The sequence below is a fragment of the Lucilia cuprina genome, chromosome 5 (assembly GCF_022045245.1).
Source record: "Lucilia cuprina isolate Lc7/37 chromosome 5, ASM2204524v1, whole genome shotgun sequence".
NCBI classification, from domain to species: Eukaryota; Metazoa; Arthropoda; class Insecta; order Diptera; family Calliphoridae; genus Lucilia; species Lucilia cuprina.
The window spans coordinates 62,889,313-62,911,214 of NC_060953.1; the positions used below are offsets into that span (position 1 = coordinate 62,889,313).

The 21,902-nt window shown below is 28.4% G+C and overlaps 2 protein-coding genes and 1 long non-coding RNA gene across 4 annotated transcripts in view; 2 read left to right on the forward strand and 1 right to left on the reverse strand.

The window, feature by feature from the left end:
• Positions 1-19,286, reverse strand: part of LOC111686258 — a 21,683-nt gene extending 2,397 nt beyond the window's left edge. The window contains exons 1-4 of one of the 2 annotated variants that reach the window (XM_046951505.1): positions 19,156-19,286; positions 17,841-17,951; positions 5,637-5,868; positions 473-617 (exon numbers count right to left, since the gene is read on the reverse strand). In XM_046951505.1, the coding sequence (XP_046807461.1) occupies positions 473-617; positions 5,637-5,868; positions 17,841-17,929 (466 nt within the window). In that variant the 5' untranslated portion in view covers positions 17,930-17,951; positions 19,156-19,286. Of the gene's footprint in view, positions 1-472; positions 618-5,636; positions 5,869-17,840; positions 17,985-19,155 lie in introns of both variants that reach the window. The other variant, XM_046951503.1, reaches the window with a different exon arrangement.
• Positions 13,993-19,837, forward strand: LOC124420021. Its single transcript, XR_006940985.1, has 3 exons — positions 13,993-14,392; positions 19,305-19,397; positions 19,679-19,837. It is a non-coding gene; the product is annotated as an uncharacterized LOC124420021 (long non-coding RNA).
• A 500-nt stretch (positions 19,838-20,337) lies between these two features.
• On the forward strand, positions 20,338-21,343 carry LOC111686266 (fas-associated death domain protein). The gene has a single exon (XM_023448618.2). It carries the CDS (start codon positions 20,457-20,459, stop codon positions 21,201-21,203), a length of 747 nt encoding a protein of 248 aa, XP_023304386.2. The 5' UTR covers positions 20,338-20,456; the 3' UTR covers positions 21,204-21,343.
• The last annotated feature ends 559 nt before the right edge of the window (positions 21,344-21,902 follow it).

Genomic DNA, 21,902 nt, shown 5'->3' on the forward strand with positions numbered 1-21,902 from the left:
TCAGTTCTAGTTCAGTTCTAGTTAAAAACGATTATAAATACATATTACGTAGTACGTAGAAAAATAACATTTCCTCCAAAAAAAAAAAAAAAAGAAACGTCACCCTAATGTTAACATTTAGTTTTCATTAATCTGATTAAAAATAAAACTATATTAAGTAATGTAACTATTCACAGTTGCAATTAATGCGATAAAACCATAATGGTTATTAAATATTTAGTCTAAATAAAAAAAAAAAACAATATTGTAATACTTTAAGCATGCTCTATATTTAATACCCAGAACCTTTTTGAAATTATACTTTTGTAACCCTAAAAATATGCCACTGCTGTTGTACTTAATTTTATCGTTCATCTCTAATATTTTAATCACTATTATAACAAATATAATCGATAATAAAATGTCGTTTGTTTTTCTTCCTTTTTGTTTAGTTTTGGGTTTCAACTGCAAATTGGTTCTTTAGTTGCCATACCTATGTGTCCATGCTGTACATCTTCTGCTGCCCGTTCAATTAGTACACAAAGAGACCAAATGACACACAAAGCGGCAGCACAATGAAACAATACCGAACAGCACAAACGCCTTCTTTCAATACCAGATATATCAAGGCTGCGCCACTGTAAATAATAATAATAAAACAAACAAGAAGGAAAATATAAAAATAATGTATATAAAATAAAAATATATATATTGATAGATATACGTCTATACAAAAATATACCGACCAAGCAACCGATATACATACATATAAAGAACACAGCAATATAGATATATACATTTCTCTGAATTGAGGTTAAAATTACAATAATTCCTTACTAAATACAAATTATTACAGACATTTTGTATCCAATATACATACATACACTTGCAAATACAGATAATTATTTTGTCGCACTACACTGACCGACAGTGATTTTATTGGGTCAAAAGTTTTTTTTATTTCTGAAATTGACGTTTAAAGCATTAACCTAGTATTTACTAGAGTTATCGGTAAGAAAAATATACGACGTCAGTATAGTTAAAAATTCATATGCTATATTCGACTATGCCGAATCTTAAATACCATTCACCTTACAATGAACATATTCGAGCAGAATTTTATCCCGATATCATTATTAATTCATGATTTATTTACAAAAAGGGCGGGTTTTTCAGTTAATATAAAAATCAATTGATTCTGATGTTAATCCCCTTTAAAGTTTTTGAGTACAACATTAAACATCGCAGTGTTGCCATACAAAACAATAGAAACGTCACTATTTGTTATCAAAAGAAGAAGACAATTATAAATATAATATAAAAATTAATGAAAACTTAAATTTAAAACAAACAAGTATGAATTTATAGTCCTACATTGCCGACCATATGATACCCTACACCAGTCAGTATGTTAAAATTGTGGATTTTTTTATATAAATCATTTAATTTGTTTTATTGTGAAATTTTTTACTTATTGTTGACAATAAAGAGATTTTTTACAAGAGGGATCATAGGGGAGAAGGGGTAAATATGGTCCTATACTTATAAATTTTGGTAGATGAATTTACGTCTACTTCAAAGTCATTTTTGTAGATCTTGATCGTTTTATTAGTAATTATAAGTTAATTTTGACCTTCGAGTCATTTTCTGAAGGGTAGTTTGTATGGGGGCTAGGGTCAAATGAGGCCCGATCACTATAAAAATTAGTATTGTCATTAATTGTTCTATAAAACTAATTTTTGATGATTTTTGTTGACATTATAAAACATTTAACGTAATTGTGAGCCTAAAGGCCCGATCCGGAGGGTACGGTTTTATGGCATTCGTCTTGAACCAAAAAAAGGGTATGTGCCAAATTTCATCAAATTATCTTGAAAATTGCGACCTGTAGCATGCGCACAAGGTTTACATGGACACACAGACAGACGGACCGACATAGCTAAATCGACTCAGAAAGTGATTCTGAGCCGATAGGTATACTTTAAGGTGGGTCTAGGACCAATATTTTTGGGTGTTACAAACTTCAGTACAAACGCATAATACCCTCCGCACTATAGTGGTGTAGGGTATAAAAATATATATTGTAAATTCCCTATAATTTATACTAATCGATAAATCAAACATTTTAATGTTTATTTTAATAAAAATTGTATTAATTTGTTGCATCAGCTGTTTACACTTTTGCATTTCTTGATCAAGTTTAAACCATCTCTATTGGACGCTTAAAATAGCAAACAAAATTAACTAAATGAACACTCATGAACAACTTTCGAGGATTAACTTTAAATTTAATCCCTGATCCTTCACCTAAAGATTGGCCCTAAGTAATTTTCGGAAGTGTACTTGATATGGAAATTATACCCATATGCTAAAGAGAGTTATTAACAATAAATAGTTACCTATTCCTCCCCTTTTAAATATCGTAGAGATGGAAACGCTTTAATCTGCCTTTTATATTTGACAGCTGTGAGAGATATGAATTCCAGATGTTGTTATTGCGGTCATAGGTTATCTATAGAATTTATTTTTTTAGATCTATGACTAATTTTACTGAAAATAATTCAACTTATTAAAGTCGAAGAATAGTAAACAAATGTTATGTTAGACAAAATTATGTTTTAAAAGATTATCCCCTAATCATTTTGTTTCAAAGAAATTGTAATTTTTAACTGTTTTCAAATAAATTTAAATTTTCAAATAACGTGTCTCATTCTCGTTCAATTTTCAAAATATGTAGATCCAACTATCTACTAAAATACACCAAACGCTGAAAAGGGCAGGCACTGCAGCCCAGATTTGTTAAGTCAGACTGGTAACAGGCTGAAGTGGTGTATATGAGACAAGAAAATTTTACGCTCTACCGATGTCGGATTTAGAGTCAACCTTGGGAAGTTTTTTCACCAGGCTAAAGCAACAACAACTAAGTCAATCCCATGACAATTGGATCTCCGCTCTGAAACGACCCGATTCTCTACCAAGGATTGTCAACTCAGCAGCAGCTGTCAATTTCCCGGTTCTATATTTATTCGATTAAATTCAGTTTTGTGTTTATTCAATAAAAATGTTTTTCCACAAAAAATTCTTAGAAATTGTAGTTCAGTGTAATAAGAACATTATACTTTAGCTCTGGAGGATGTAATTAGGAAATATTTATATGTATATTGATATAATTATCATGCCTTAAGGATCTTTGTCCTTTTAATTGTTATTTTGATAATAACTAGAAAAAACCAGTTATTAGACAAATAATGAATATAAAACAATTAAAGTTAGTAATAACAAACAAATAATAACCCAGCAGTTCGACGAGACAGTCCGAACTGACCACTTATCCTACTACTTGTGGTGGCCCCTAGCCACCTGACCACCCAGGTGACCTACCATTTTAACATGGGCTTGTAAAGAGGCAGTAAAGAGAAGATTGCCTCCGCTCTCGCTTACAAAGGAGACACTAAAGTGACGACTGTCTTCATTCTCGATTACAAAGAGTTTATCTGTGATGAAAGATCAAAAACATACGAATTGGAGTCAGCCAGGTGGTAAGATATTAATGGAACTAAAATTTAAAAATTTCAAAGGCTTACTCCCTAGAATACTATGGGACAATAATGTGACGATTGACCCGAAAGATATAAATTTTAGTCAACTAGATGGTGGCATATTAGTAGAGAGTAATAATAATTTCTCCAAAAGATGGCTAAAATAACTACTTTCGGAAGTACAACAAAAAAAGAACAAAAACAACTTTTAAGATCGCTTATTTTAGGTTTATTAAGCACATTTTCCATACAAAATTCCTACAGTAAACCATTAATAAATAACTTTATTAACTATTTATGAATATGAAGATTAAATTGTAAAATCATGTAACCATACAAATTTTGTTTTTTTACTTAATAATTTTAACAAATTGTTGGGTTTTGTACTAAAATCCTTGAAATTATCGTTGTTCATGTCTGCTATAAATAACTTTTCATCACCAATATGTCGCGCACTTTAAAAATAACCCAAAAACTAATTATTTTTTTGTTGCTTTTGAGTGTTTTTCACTCTGTTGCAAGATTGTTTATAAATAATATGTTTAAAAATATATAAACTGGACAGTAATCGAAAGATTATAAGTGTCAATTAACATTCGTTGTCAGTAAAAATGAAATTTATTTATTGTACTAATTGTAAATAAGCTCAGATGAAGCAGCAGCAGCAGACGCATCAGCAACAACTGTAAACTGTGTCGTACTGCTGTTAAATGCTAATTTCACTTTCTGTTTACCATAAAAAATAAAAATAACAATGGAATGCAATCAATTTTAATGATAAAGAAAAATTTTAAAAATTTCTTAATTTCATAAACAATGAACTTTTATAAAAAGTAATAAAAGTCTAGAATGAACCACGCATTTATACAGAATATTTTGATGGGAAATTTTATTATTTTCTCATTTAGAGCATTTATTAAGGATCCATTTTCTTATGCGAAGCATTGTGTTGGAACTAGAAAAATAGATTGTGGGAAGAAGGAAGGATAGAGTGAGTAGTGTTTGTGGACATTTGATTTAAATCTTCTTATATCAAAAGTGGCAGGGAATACCTGTGCAGGAAGTTTATTCCACATACGAACAGTGCGGCTGAAGAATGAGTTTTCCCTGTAAAGTCTTGTGCGGTCCACTGGTCAATCTACAACAAATGGGTGTGTTCTTGAAGAAAGGCGTATGTTACGCAAGAATATACGGGTATCGGAAACAAGTTCCCTAATTTTAAAGAAAAACATTCCATTGTAGTATCGATAGAACGGTGAAATACACCCCACGTTGCGACGGTAATCCAGTGAGTCAATAGTTAGATACCCTATTGTCACTGATATGTACCCTCGCCCTCTCCTGTACGCGGTCGAGTAGCTCCAAAATAGATTTCGAAGCTCCGGCCCATACATGAGAGTTGTATTCCATTTTCGGTCGGATATAAATTTTGTAAATAGTAAGAAGATCAAATGGAGTGAAGTATGTTTTACAAAAAAACCGAGTCATTTTAATGCTTCTTTCGACACTTGAAAAATGTGTTTAGTCCAGCGGACATCGCACGGAATTTTCATGTCCAGAACATCAAGAGTTTCTGATACCTTAATATTTACACCACCAATATATATATAGAGAGAACAACGTGATTAAGCGATTCATTCCTATTGCACTTCATTGCCCAAATCTCTAGAGGACATGGCCTATGATTGAATGTATAAGAATGACAGATACTGCTGTCGTCGGCAAAAGAGAAGCTAGAGTTGGAAGTTCATAGAAGATCATTTATAAAGATAAGAAAAAGGGTAGGGAAAAGAACGGAGCCTTGCGGTACCCGTGAATTAATCTTGAACTCGTTTGGTGAGATCCCATCTACAACAACCGACACCAAATACGCCTTTGAAATATCTAGAGCCACCACTTTACTTTCGCCAAAATGGTGAATGTAATGACACGATTTCTCGGAATAAAAGGCTAGTAAGTCTTCCGTAGAGCGACCTCTACGTAAGTCATATTATTGAAGACTACAAGTGACTTTCGTTATTTTCTCATTTAGAACGTTACATATATTCATGCAAACAAAAAATCATTTTATTAATTTTTACTTATAAAATAATTTATTAATTTCCACATAGAACATACCTCATTAAATGGTTTAATTTTTGTATGCATTATAAATGGAAATTTACATAATTCGCAGGAATTTGTCTCGGAAGCTGTAAGCCACTGTTGTAGACATGCCTGATGTACATACTTAAGACTGCCGGAACAATAGCACGGTGTTAAAAGTGGATTCTGAGGATCACTTTCACAATGACAAATACGGCAAATATCACCGCTACTTTGTGATGCCTGACTGCTGGCTGAACCGAATCTGTAATTAAAAAAAAAATATATATATATATAGAATAAATAAATTTATTTATTTTTACTTTAATAATTTAAAAATATTTAAATAGTAGTAGGAATAGGAAGAGGAACAGAAAATAACAATAATAGAAAACATGATTAAAATTCCTTAAATACTCGACAATTTATGACGATTGCGTGTCATAATAAATTCATAAATACAAGTACAAATACATATACATATACACAAAAAATATATGTAATATTGAACTTGAATTTATTTTACAAAAGTAATAAAAAAATTTATTAAAATTATTAAGGTAGTAGTTGCTCAACAAATGATATGACACGGATGACACACACTCAATAAAAATCAATTTAAAAATGAAATTCTTTTCAAAAGAAAAACAAAAGAATAATAGAAATATACATATATAATTATTATATAGAATAGTGTTTGTGATCATGGCCTTGTACATATGTATGTACATTTGATTTTGAAATCATTTACAATTTACGCAGGGGTATAATTAGAATATTCTAGCTAACAATTAGGGTGTTACAGTATAATAAAGTGAGAACAAGAACAGTCTATATTCTGGACTATATAAAAGTCTATAGTGTAGACTATAGAACACTCGTTAATATGGACTATATAACAGTTTATAGTTTGAACAGTCTATAGTTTGCACTATAGAATAGTCTATTGTTTCTACTATAGATCAGTATATATTCAGGGCCTTTAGAAAAGTCTATAGACTATAGACCGTTCTATAGTCCAGGCTATAGACTGTTCTATATTCCAGACTATCGACTACTCTATAGTCCAGATTATCGACTACTCTATAGTCCAGATTATCGACTACTCTATAGTCCAGACTATAGACTGCTCTATAGTCCAGACTATAGACTGCTCTATAGTCCAGACTATAGACTGTTCTATAGTCCAGATTATAGACTGTTCTATAGTCCAGATTATAGACTGTTCTATAGTCCAGACTATAGACTTTTCTATAGACCAGACTATAGACTGTTCTATAGTCCAGACTATAGACTGTTTTATAATCCAGACTATTGACTGTTCTATAGTCCAGACTATAGACTGTTCTATAGTCCAGACTATAGACTGTTCTATAGTCCAGACTATAGACTGTTCTATAGTCCAGACTATAGACTGTTCTATAATCCAGACTATAGACTGTTCTGTATTCCAGACTATAGAACAGTCTATAGTCTGGACTATAGACTGTTCTATAGTCCAGACTATATACTGTTCTATAGTACTATAGAATAGTCTATAGAACAGTCTAAAGTCTAGACTATATATTCTGGATTTTAGTCTGATCTATAGAACAGTCTTGACTAAAGAACATTCTATAATCTGGATTATATAACATTCTGTAGGCTGTACTATAGAGCAGTCTATAATCTGGACTATAGAACATTCAATAGCCAAGATTGTAGAACATTCTACAGCCTGAGCACTAGATCAGTTTATAGTCCGGACTATAGATCAATATATAGTCCGGACTACAGAACAATCTATATTCTGGACTCTAGAATAGTCTGTAGAACAGTCTAAACTATAAAAAAAGTTCATAATCTTGGCTATAGAATAGTCTTTAAAAGAGTCTATAGTTTATGAAACTCCCTAATAAAAATCTAGACATTCTCATACTATATAATTTTAAAGTATGTTCCACTTCAATTTCTAAAACAAAAAAACCTAATTGACATTACCAATGTGGTATGAACATGGTTAAACTGTATGTATGTTTATCAGAAATTATTGCTAATTTTGAAATATTTTCTAGATTTTGTTGCTGTAGTATAGTTTTTCAAAAGCGTGCACTTAATTTCCATATACAATTAAACACATGTCTGTATGTAAAATAACTATTTAAATAAAATTTTTATTGATTTGTTTTCTGAGGTTACGATAACAATCACAGCTTCTAATAAGTATGTTCATACATAATATAGTAATTTGTGTTGTATAGAAAAAAATCTATATTAAAGTGTCTACCGCTTTAAAATTACAAAACAAAGAACATTTTTATTATAATATGTGAGTATAGACATGAAAAAAGATATATATTTTAAAGAACTGCGTAGTTCTTTTCTTAAACATTTTTAATAATTGGTATTTCCCAAGATATTATTTGGGTTAAAATTATAATTTTTTTCCGCAAAATTTTCTTTTAATAAATTAGTCACAATTATTTTGAAAGACAAGTAAGTATTTAATAGAAATCAGTGTAAAAAGTTAAAAAATTGGCAATATTTCAAAAGAATATATAAATCTGTTGGTGATTCATATTTTATATAGTAATTTAGTAGAAGTTTGCTTCTTTATAATTAGAGTGATTAATCAAGAAGTACATACTTAGCGATTATATTCAAAAATATAGAATTGATGCTACCAAAAAAAAGCATGAATAATCTTGATACATTTCACTGGAAATATATAAATTAATTTATTTCCTGTTTTTTGAATCTGGTACTGAAAGATCTATCTAGAAAAAATCCAGCATAGATTTTTATTATTATAAAATAAAATAACCAAATTTCGATACTAATGTGTACAGTACGATGTAAAAAGACTCTATAGTCTGGAGTATAGAAGAGTCTGGATAATTTAAGTGTCTACAGTCCTTACTATAACACTATTGTTCAATTCACAATCGATGTTGTAGCGTTGTATGCGTTGTATGTCAGCAGCTGCTACAATAGTCACAACAATGTTGTTGCTATTTTCTATTGAAAAGTTCTATACAACTCTTACAACAATTTTTCATTGTTTGTTTCGATCGTTTTTTTATTGTGAACATAAACTTATGACTTGCTACAAAAATCTGTTCACAATCTGTACACTTTAGTAGATATAATATACAACTTGATTCTGAATTGAACATATCTATAGTATGGACTATAGAACAGTTCCTACTATATAATATTCTATAGTTTCGACTTTAGTCTATAGGCTCGACTTAAGGATATTATGATCTCAATATACTAAAGTATAGTTATTTACTTACTGATAATTTAATATCGGAACATATTATTTCAATTTAAATTTAAAAGTCTATCTTAAGTTCTACGAAACTATATTTTGTAACTCAATAATCGTTAATTTCTGTCACAAACTATTAGTGAAATAAACAAAGAAAAAAAGTACCTTAAAATACAAAATTTACACGTCAAATAAAATTACATTACAGACACGATGACAATTAGTTTAAATGCCAACTGATTCAGATTTAATTACTTTAGAAATGTTTCGGGTGTGGCCCTACGCTTCATATACAAGAACAAAGAGGAAAAAATTACACACAATGTTTATTTATAATTCTTTTTTTCGATAAATTTAATTAAAATTAATTGGTAAAACCAAGTACTATATATGTATATTGATTATAAATATAACGTTGGATAAAAAGCATGAGTAAAAACTGCAATTGCAACAAATTTAAAAAAAAAAAACAAAGCACAAATATTTTATGCGGACACAATGGGCCATATTGCATTGTGGTTCAGATGATAATAATGACAATGTGACATTGTTGATGATAATGTCGATGATGACATTTGTCAGCCAATGTAATTTAATATGCATATACGAGTAAAATATATTATTAAATAAATATTACTAGCCTTATAATGATAATGCACAATTTTATACAGTTGAAATAATGGTTATTATCGCTATAAATGTTTTTTTGTGTCTGTATTTTTTGACTAAGTGACAGGGCTGACTAAAACAATAAATAATGCAATTTGTATAAAATTAACAATTACTATTTTGGTGATATCATTTAATATATTTTCTTTTGTGCATTTTGCTTGCAAATCAATTTCATGAGTTTTCTATAAGAGCAGTTGTGCTGAAATATTTAACATTTTTTTTTTATGCGGACTAAAAGTATGGACTATAAAACTTTGTTTAAGGTTTAGATATGTCAATAGTCTAGATTATAGACAGTCCTAACTTTCACACTGTGTACAGTTTTATAAATAAATGTGTCAATTGTCTAAACTATAGACAGTTCTAAAGTACAGGTCATAGACAGAATTGTAGAACTGTCTGTAGAACAATCTATAGTCTTAACTATAGAACTGTCTATAGTCTAAACTATAGAACTGTCTATAGTCTAGACGATAAAACTGTCTATAGTATAGATTATAGAAATATCTATAGTCTAGACAATAGAACTGTCTATAGTCTAGGCTATTGAACTGTCTATAATCTAGTCTATTTAACTATATATAGTCTAGTCTATAGAACTATCTATAGTATAGACTATAGAACTGTCTTTAGTCTAGACTATAGAACTGTCTATAATATAGACTATAGAACTGTCTATAGTATAGACTATAGAACTGTCTATAGTATAGACTATAGAACTGTCTATAGTATAGAATATAGAACTGTCTATAGTATAGACTATAGAACTGTCTATAGTATAGACTATAGAACTTTCTAGAACTGTCTATAGTATAGACTATAGAACTTTCTATAGTATAGACTATTGAACTTTCTAGAACTGTCTATAGTATAGACTATAGAACTGTCTATAGTATAGACTATAGAACTGTCTATAGTATAGACTATAGAACTGTCTATAGTAAAGACTATAGAACTGTCTATAGTATAGACTATAGAACTTTCTAGAACTGTCTATAGTATAGACTATAGAACTGTCTATAGTATAGACTATAGAACTGTCTATATTTTAGTTAATAGGACTGTCTATAGTCTAGTTAATAAAACTGTCTACATTCTAGACTATAGAACTGTCAATAGCCTAGTCTAGACTATAGAACTGACTATAGTCAGAACTTTAGAAATGTTGACTATGAAACTGTCTATAATCAGGGCTATAGAACTGTGCTATGACTATGTTGTTGACTATGAAACTGTCTATAATCAGCCTATAGTATTAATTATATAACTGTTTATAGTATTGTCTACAGTTTGGGCTATAGAACTGTCTATAGTCTATAGAACTTTCTATATTCTGAACTATAGAAAAATCTACAGACTGGACGAAAGAACAATCTATAGTCTGGACTAAAGACGTGTCTACAGTCTAAACTATGGAACTCTCTTTAGTCTGACTTATGGAACTTTCTATAGTGTGAACTACGGAACTTTCTATAGGATTGACTATAGAACTTTCTAAGTATTGACTATACAACTATAGAAAAGTCTTCTTTAGAGTAAAGTATATAAGTAATTATTATATAGTCGGTACAATCTTCATGGCCGCTACATTTTTGCTCTTACCTCTATACATTTGTCGTGTTTGCATACATTTATTTCATATTATTAATTTAATGTAAATACATACACGTAACTAAAATCTAGTATATAAATTGTAGATTGCAAAATTATTTTAATATTTACTATGCATTTCCTCCAATATGCTTTAAAATGTAAGGAAAAATGGAAAGAGAAAAAATTAATATAAAAAACAAATACAAAAAACGTGACAATAGCTGTTAATAGTCGGTATAAATGGTTAATGATCTTTAAGAGTTTAATACTTGAATCAATTTGTAAAATGCATTTTACGTGTAAATTTAATAGGTTAGCACAAACAATTGTGTGTGATCACTGACCACTTTAAATGTTTCTAGTATTTTTCCAATATTAGTAGGAAATATAAAGCTTTATATTAAGTTTGAAAAATTAGAGTCTAGACTATAGAGCATTTTTGACATAAGAATCAAGATTCCACACAGAAATGTGGAAAGTTTTCTAGTATTTAAAACTCGAATAGTGAATTGCCTGTAAATATAAAGGTTTGCATAACGTTTTTTAGTATTTATAGCTCAAACAGTGAATTTTCTGGATATAGTACTGAAAAGTCTATAGACTAGAGCATTAACTAAAACTTTTTAACTTCCATTCTAATATTTACCTTACAAAACACACTGATCTAAGTTCAATTTTAATATGATTTTGTTTTTTTTTTTCTAAAATGAAATTGAAAACTGTTGTGCACTACTATAACAACAAAATTAATTAAATAAAATATAAAATTACCAAGGTTGGCCAATATAAAACAAATATACAATTTTAACCGACTTTAGAATAAAATAAATAACAATAACAAAAAACTATAAGAGACATAAAGTTTAGGGGACCTTATAAGAACTTAATCAAGTGTAAAGAAAACCATCCATCTGTCCACTTATCGATCTTACTACCAATCAATCATAAGCCATTAATCCAATTTGAATGCTTAATGATTGTGTTTGTCTTGTTGAACACATTTGATTTGACTGACTCGCCAGCTAGTTCGCTATCTGACTGAATGCCGGTGGTTATTGGTTGCCTGGTAGTTTTTAATGACTTGCTGTGTGAACGAATCGATTGCTAAGCGTGCTCCCTTATGAAATGGAAAGCTTATACCATTTGCATAAATCTACAATAAAATGTATTTTATTATTGTTATTGCTTTTGTTTTTTTCTTTTTTGCACAATATTATTATTATCAAAGAACGCGTCTGTCAACTGCAAAAAGATTGCAATCTTTACGAGGTTTATTGTTACGTGATATTTTAAGTAAACTGTCATCGTGTTCAACATACAGTGGTTTTCGTGTGGAAATATTTGCGACACAATACAGGTGATAGATAAATTCAATATTTTATTATAAGTCAATGTTGTTTTACTATCGATAGACAAATGTTTAAAATTGTTGAAAAATACTTAGAACATTTTAATTGATTTTGTGATTTATATGTAAGAATAATTAAATTTAATTATTTTTTATTGCAAAAATACAATTTCTTGTGTTTTCTAACTAACAATTAGTTTATTTTAAATTGCTTATCTAAGTAGTGCAGCCCGTTATACATAGTCTGTAATATAGTCTGCAGTCTAGTCCCTAGTGTAGTCTAAAGTCTAGTCTATAACCTAGTCTAGTTTAAGTCTAGTCTATAGTCTATAGTCTAGCCTATAGTCTAGTCTATAGTCTAGTCTATAGTCTTAGTCTATAGTCTAGTCTATAGTCTAGTCTATAGTCTAGTCTATAGTCTAGTCTATAGTCTAGTCTATAGTCTAGTCTATAGTCTAGTCTATAGTCTAGTCTATAGTCTAGTCTATAGTCTAATCTATAGTCTAGTCTATAGTCTAATCTATGTCTAGTCTACAGTTTAATCGATAGTCTAGTCTATAGTCTAGTATATAGTCTAGTCTATAGTCTAGTCTATAGTCTAGTCTATAGTCTAGTCTATAGTCTAGTCTATAGTCTAGTCTATAGTCTAGTCTATAGTCTAGTCTATAGTCTAGTCCATAGTCTAGTCTATAGCCTAGTCTATAGTCTAGTCTATAGTCTAGTCTATAGTGTAGTCTTTAGTCTAGTCTATAGACTAGTCTTTAGTCTAGTCTAGTATATGGTATAGTCTATAGTCTAGTCTAATGGATCTCGTGAATATTTAAAATTTGTTTTTGTATTAATTTATATGAAATTGTTTATAATCATTCTTTTTTACTCTTTAAGGATCTCAATAACAAGATTCGTGCAAATATTTGCTTTTAAAAATTTGCACCAATTAATATCGATCAGTTGAATATTTAAATTTGAAATTTAAACATTTATATTAAAATTGTTATCATCACAGTTGCCCCTAGAAAAGCGAGAGAGAGAGTGAGATGCAAACATAATTTATTATAATGAAAAAGTGTGTACTTTAATTTTTGTTTATTTATGAAAAAAAAAAAAAACAGCAACAAATGTGTTAGTTTGTATATTAATAATGTAAATAATAAAATACATACATATTTATATGCATAAATACTAAACACATAAACAAATATGTAAATAAATTTGTTTTGACAACAAAATATACAAGAGTTATAATTTTTAATAAATTTGTTGTGCTTAAACATTTGCGCGAATTCTGCTGTTATATTCTTTCATTCATTCATACTTATTTTATAATTTATAAAGTGTGAAAAAAAAACAATTTTGTAATCTTATCATGAAGAGAAATAAAATGAAAGCAGCCGTTTACACTAATACTTTTAAGAAATACAACACTGAATTATATTTGTATATAGCAGAGAGAAATATTATAAAAACTGACAACATTAAATAAATAGAAAATAATTAATATAACAACTAATAAACAAACCGGAACATTTAAAAGCGATTTTTTTAGTTTGTAGCTTTTTATTTGGTTTAATATTATTTTGATAATAATGACCATTATCATTGAGAAAACCAAACGAGGCCAAAGGGTTTATAGTGTAAGATTAATGATTGTGGGCCAATTATTTTATTACCAAAACACTTGAAAACTGAAACGTTTAATAAGAGCGCTAAAGTGTGCCCCCGGTGCAGAAAAGTGTTTGATTTAATAAAACGAAACTGGTTTGTTATCAACATTTGTTTGTTATACAAACTTATCGTAAAACTAAATTGATTTTTTTATTAACATTATAAATTAGAATGAGTTCACGCGAAAACAGATTGTTTGGAAAATGGCCAACAAAAGAAATGTACAAATACGATTGCATATTTACGAGGGTTAGAGAGGTAAGTTTTTGGGAAAAAAGTGATAATTTTTCAAGTGTAATAAAAGTAGGTTAAATATTTATAGTTTAATCTATAGACTAGTCTATAGTCTAGTCTACAGTCTAATCTATAATCTAGTCTATAGTCTAGTCTAAAGTCTAATCTATATTCTAGTCTATAGTCTAGTCTATAGCCTAGTCTATAGTCTAGTCTATAGGCTAGTCTATAGTCTAGTCTATAGCCTAGTCTATAAGCTAGACAATAGATTATATTATAGACTAGACTATAGACTATACAATAGACCAGACTATAGTAGTTTTGTCTAAAATATTGGTAACAAAAGGCAACATAATATCAACCATATTCTAGTGCACAGCCATAGCTATACAGTCTATAATCTGAGTTCATTATGTAGTCTTGACTAAAATCTAGTCTAAATATAGTTTTCAGATCGATGTAATACTTTGTCTTTCCACTATAGCATTGATTTAATATTTATAAGTCATTTAAACCCGATTTACTTTATCATAATTTTATTCTTAAATAGCACTTAAGATAAACAAATTTGCTACATATGTTAAGATACAACAATTGACACTTACTGCTGATATTTTATATTTATGAACGTTGAACGTACAATTTACTGAACAGTATACGGTTAAGTTGTGAAATACTTCAGTTAAATTAATAATAACAAAGAGAAATAATAAAACAACTTATACTTTTTGTGTGACCTTAATTGGATTAATTCTAATATGAATACTATATATGTTATAAAGCAGATTTGTTGCTATTCCAATTGTTATGTACCCTAATCTATATATAATTGTTTGATTTTGAAAACACAACTTATCACTCATTCACTAAATTTACAAATTTATTTTTCCGGGTGTATGTTCAATTTATTTTTTGTAAATCTTTTACATACACGTTCTTAGAGTTCAACCGCATTTTGTATATAAAATAAATCCTTTGTTATAAAACAAAGAATATTAATATTTGTATATATTTTTCGTTCCAAAATAAGCAACAATAAATAATTATTAAGAATACTTGATAGCAGTTGTTTTAACAGAATTTTAAAATGAATATAATTGATAAAAATAATGATAGAAGCAAGAAATTTAAACAAACAATGACTAAATGTTTATACAATAAATGACTAAAAATAGTTAAGCGACAGATATTATGTAGACAATTTCTAGTAGGAAAAATTAGAAAATAAACTGTTACAAATATATAAGAAATTATTAATACAAAATAAATATCTATTTAAATTCCCTTAATTTAATTGATTAATTAAATTTTAATAATTTTTTTTATTAGGTCAAACATTAACCGAAAAATAAATTCATAATTATGCAAATATTTGATTTTTATAAGTTAGGCGATAAGAAAAGTATAAAAAATAAATTATTTATGCAATAATTAGAAATAATACAAAGTTAATATTAAGCAGTTTACAGATAACGACGAATGTCGTTTATACAGTTGAGTGCAAAACAAAGGAATCACATTGCTTTTATACAAAAGTTTTAAATTGGTCAGACGATAATATAGCTAGAATACATTTATATCTAGACTATAGACTAGAATATATGCTGCTATACCATAGTTTATAGACTTAACTAGAAACTATACTATAGACTAGATAAAAACTTAGCTAAAATATATCTATACCCCAGACTATAGAATAGAATAAAGACTAGACTATAGACTACACTATAGACTAGACTATAGACTAGACTATAGACTAGACTATAGACTAGACTATAGACTAGACTATAGACTAGACTATAGACTAGACTATAGACTAGACTATAGACTAGACTATAGACTAGACTATAGACTAGACTATAGACTAGACTATAGACTAGACTATAGACTAGACTATAGACTAGACTATAGACTAGACTATAGGCTAGACTATAGACTAGACTATACTGATGACTAGACTATTGAATGGACTACATTTAAAATGTCAGTTCACAGGTTTTTTGAGAATTTCTGGTTCGTCATTAAATGTATATCTTTCACTTAATATTTGACCTTTACTTTAACTATAATTAACTAGTTACATTAATAAATAAATGTATTGTTTTGACTGCAACTGAATTAGTATGTAATTGTATATGGTAAAAACTTTTCCTATAGAAATAACAATAATAATAATACCAGTTAACAATTTAATCATTGTGGAAAATTCTAATTTAATTTATTGATTTTTTTCTTGAAGTCAAACATGTATCAACATTATTAATTTCATTAATTACTTTGTCAATGGTCATTTAATTTGTTTTCTATACGCTGGTATGGTAATTTATATGGAAAAAGTCATATAATTAACTATACACCACTTAAAGTGACATTTATTAAAGTGCCAAGTATTGATTGTTTAATTGGTAAACGTAATCACAGTAATCTACAATTTTGGAAGAGAAAACTAAAGACACTCATTAATTTTAAAATAAATCGAAATTTTATATATAATTGAAATTTTATTTAATAATTAGTAATAAACACAATATTACTATTTAATAAATAATTGTTTTGAAAATATTTTTAAACTTTTTAAAACAAACACATTAAATCACGATTAATAATTCTGTTATGTCTGTCTTGTTTATTATTTAAAGATGACGCATTTTGTGATACATTTTTTTAATTATTTATTTCGTTCAAACAAAAAAATGGCAGTGTAAAACGTTTCGTTTGGAAAATATACATTGACCTTTCAATAAATTTCAATAATTTCATTAAATATATATGTAGGTATACAAATGTATATTTTTAATTTTTGTCTAATTAGTATATTTTAGATTTGTTTGCTTAAGCAACAAGATATAATTTCACTCAAAGAGCTTTAAGATTCATATTTTAGTTTAGATATATTTCAGGTCTAGATCAGTTCTAGTTCATTTCTAATTTAGTTCAAGTTCAGTTTTATTTCAGCTCTAGTTAAGTTCAAGTTAAGTTCTAGTTCAGTTCTAGTTAGGTTCAAGTTAAGTCCTAGTTCAGTTCTAGTTCAGTTTTAGTTCAGTTCTAGTTCAGTTCTAGTTCAGTTCTAGTTCAGTTCTAGTTCAGTTCTAGTTCAGTTCTAGTTCAGTTCTAGTTCAGTTCTAGTTCAGTTCTAGTTCAGTTCTAGTTCAGTTCTAGTTTAGTTCTAGTTCAGTTGAGTTGAGTTCTAATTCAGTGTTATGTCTGTTCTAGTACATTTCCAGTTCAGCATTCTTGTGCTAAAAGTCAGACCTATAATACTTATTTCTACAAACTAGCTTTGTTTTTATTTAATTAAATTTTGTAAGAAAAAATAAAACTGGTTCTAACTTTATTGTTAATTTGAGGTTATATTTTGAAAAAATTATAGTTTTTAACAGATTTTGCGGGTACGTGCCCAAAACAAATTGTTTTTTCAATATGTATATATAATATCTTATTTATTACAAAATTAAAAAAATAATTAACGTACCTAACGTTATAGGGTTGACTAGTAGTGCCAGTACTCCAATCGGCATGTTCAATGTCTGATGAATTCTTTGTTGTATTATCGCAGGGCATTGTTGTTTATTTTTTGTTGAATCTATTTGTTTATTTCAATAATTTATTTATTCTTCTGTTTTATTAATTTGTATTATAATTATTTTTTATTTTTAAACACAATTATAAAAGAAATAAAATCGAAACAGGAAAGCGTAAATATTAAAACAAAAATTCATTCATACTTGTTTTAATTGTTGCTATTAAAATTTTTTTGTTTGTGAGAAAATTTTTATTTAATTTAAAGATGCACTGTTTAAAGAGAATAAAAAACACTTAATAAATTTATATATAAAAAAAAGAAAACTATATTAAAAATATAATTTTTAATGCAAGAGGACAACTTTGATTACGTTTTTATGATTTTAACTTATTGTGTTTTACTTAATTTGGCATGACCGTATTTCTTTATATTTCTTTTGTTTTGTTTCTCTTTTCGTTATTATTTGTATTGCTGTTGTTTTTGTTGTTAGTATTTTTCTATTCGATTTTTCCAATATTTTCTTTGCCTATCAAGAAATTACACTTTATTGTTGTTGCTGCTTCGTAAAAAACAAAAACAAAGAAACTTGGTGTGTTTTCTCTGTATTTTAGTATAAGCAAAAACAAAACAACAATAAAAAACATATCAATAAAATTAGAACAACAACATAATGCCTCATCAAAAAAATGCTGCTATACATTTGTTTAATCAAATCAAAAATTGCATTTTCTTTTTTTTGTGCTGTTGTCATTCTCATTGTTATTGTTTTTTCTTTTATGTGGCCAATTTTCATTACACACTTTGTTACATACATAAAAGGAAAAAGAGGAGTGAGTGCTTGAGTATGTACATATGTTTACATGCGTGTGTTTGTGCATAACGTCTGCAAGAAAGGGCGTAAATGAGAAATGTGCAAATACAAAAAAATACACAATACTTTAATAACTATGTAAAAGAACTAACAAAATGTAATTTTGTTTTTTTTTTTATAAAATATCACTGAGTTTTAAAGAAAATATCTCTTTATTTATGATTTAAATAGCTTTTTCTAAAAATTTTATAAAAGAATACCAAACACACACTATTTAACAAATACATATTTATGCACTGTCAAACATACACTCTTCTTTTTACACTCTTTCTTTAACAAATATTTTTATTTTTTTGCTGTGTAAAAATAAATCGAATTCATTTTATGATTATGTTTTGTTTTCTTTGTATTTGGTTTTGATAATAAATCTTTTTTATTGCTTGATTTATTTACTTTTGTTTTCCAAAAATTTTAATTTCAAATTTTTATTATCACTTCAAAAATATATTCATTATATTTTTTCCTTTCGTTTTTTCTTCTGTTGCGAATTTTAACACACACGCACCGTTTTGACGACTCTTCACAAATGAATCGAAATCTAGCCAGACGGGAGAAATGAATAGCTCGTCGTCGCTGTGAACAAAACAATGTGATAAAGGAGAAACTAACAAACCCCAACAGCTGTTATTTGAGAGGTGAATTTGTTATATTTTTTAACAATACAAAAAGTGTTAAGGCAAAATTTTGTGTAAATTCAACACACATACTTGTAAAAGATTATAACCAAATAACGAATTAAGAAACTTTTTTTAAACTTTATATAAACTGTAAAAATTTTTGTTAATCGTATTTAATTTCGATTTTTCCAACATAACAGTGCATTGTCATCTGATGTGTTTATGTGTACCGAATTTCGTCCAAAACGCTTAACACATGTTTGAAAATTCGTGTTTAACTTAAAATGTTTTTCTTACAGCAAAATTAATCTTAATTGTAGAATTTAATCGTGTCATAAGTGCTTATAAGCGAATTTTAATCTTCAAGTAATTTTTTGAAGGGGATTTTGTATGGTATACAGAGGGTCAATTGAAGCTAAATAATTTCAAAATGGGCAGTGTCATTTAGACCTCAATAATACTACATAACTATGAGACCAGAAGACCTCTTCAGGGGTACGGTTGTATAGGGGCTAGGCAAAAAAAAAATGGACCGATTTCGACCATTTTCAATAGCTTTCGTCCTTAGGTCAAAAGGACTCGACCTGTATCATGCGCAGAAGCTTTATATGGTTACACAGACAGACGGACAGACGTAGCAAAATCGACTCTAAAAGTGATTCTAAGACAATCAGTATACTTTAAGGTGGGTGTAGGACCAATATTTGGATGTTCAAACAGCAGCACAAACATATAATACCCTACCTACTAGTGGGGAAGGGGATAAAAAATAATGACATACAACGCATATGAGACATATATAATTTGGCCAAACTTAGTGAAACGTAATATTTTATATGTTTATTTCAAATTCAATTATTTTATATGAATTAATTGTTTTTGCCATCAAAATTATTTATTATTACATATTTACACATTTGAATCTAGCAAAGGTAACCCACAGCGCCGCTGTGTCTTTGTCATCTAGTCAACGCCGTTAATTTCTTTACAACGACTTGGATATTTAATGCTTTGTATTGAAAGCAAAACAAAATTCCATAATAAAAAAAGGCTATATTGTGGCAAAAACCAACGAAAATGGGACAACCACTGACATTTGAAACTCTTAAAAGAATTGCAGCCAATGATCCCACAGCCCAGGAAAATCTAGAGGATCTTAAATATATGTTCCGGTCTGATATCGGTTCAGCTCGAAACATGTATCGCATACACACAATGGATGACTTGATCGACTGCCTAGAACGACATGACGCATTATCGGAATTTAATATTGAACCATTTAGGGAAATTGCTGATGAATATGGCGGTGCCTTGGCAGCAGTGATTATGAATTATCATGTGCCTAAAGAATTATTAACGGCTGAGCCGTATAATGAATATCGTGAATTACGTCTGTCACACGAATGTGCCACCCGTTTGCATATAAGTGGTGGTTTGAACGGTTCACACAGTGGACTGAATGTCAATGCACCAAATGTTAATGCATCACCTGTCAATAATAATAATAATAAATCACAGCAAGCTACATTTGTTGCTCAAGTTCCAACCAAGGAGAAACGTGCCGCAATTTATAAACTTATAGCAAGTGAAATTGGTACAGATTGGCGTTGTCTGGGACGTGAACTGGATATATGTCAGGGTGAAATGGATGATGTTGAAATTCAGTATCGTGATTTAAAAACTCGTGTCTATAAGCTTTTTCAAATATTCGAAGAAGATGATTCTATAGATCCCAAAAAACATGTATTAATAATATGCCAAGCATTGGATCAATGTCGTCGCAAGGATTTACGTCGTAAAGTAGAGCGTATCATGTCTCATTGAGTTTTATGCTGATATTTCGAAAAATATATGTATATTTAAAAATTTTTATTATTGTACATTATGAGCAAAGTATAACAAGTATTCCGACTCTCATAAAGAAATTTTTTTAAACTTAACTTTCCTTTTTGAATTTAGAAAATTTTAAGATAAGTAAAAGCTATTCCCTTAACAAAAAATAATAACAATAGTTTTTTTTTTTGGTTTATTTATCGATAATTTATTTTTATTCAAAATTTTATTTAGATCAATTTAATCTGTTTGTGTGGATTGGATTTTTTTTTGCGTTTTTAAATTAATCATTATAATTTCATTCAAATATTCATGTTAAAACATCGAGTTTATAAATTTAAAAAATAAAAAAGAGACTTGACAAAATAATAAAGTTTGAAATAGTTTTATGTTTTGTTGTTATTTTTGAGTGGTTAGACACAATTTTACCCAAACTACACATAAAATGTTTTCAAGAAAAGGTGCTGCTTTCTAAAAATAATTTTAAATTATTTCTGTATTTAACAACAATATTATTAAAAAGTTTTTATAATTTAATTAGACCAAAATAATAATGCTTTGCAAATATTTGTTTTTTTGTTTTTTTTTTTTTGGAATTCAAATTTATAGTTATACACAAAAGAAAATTTGCCAAAGACCGACTTTTTTAACAAAAAAGTTTACAAATTTTCTTTACCAATAATAAAATGA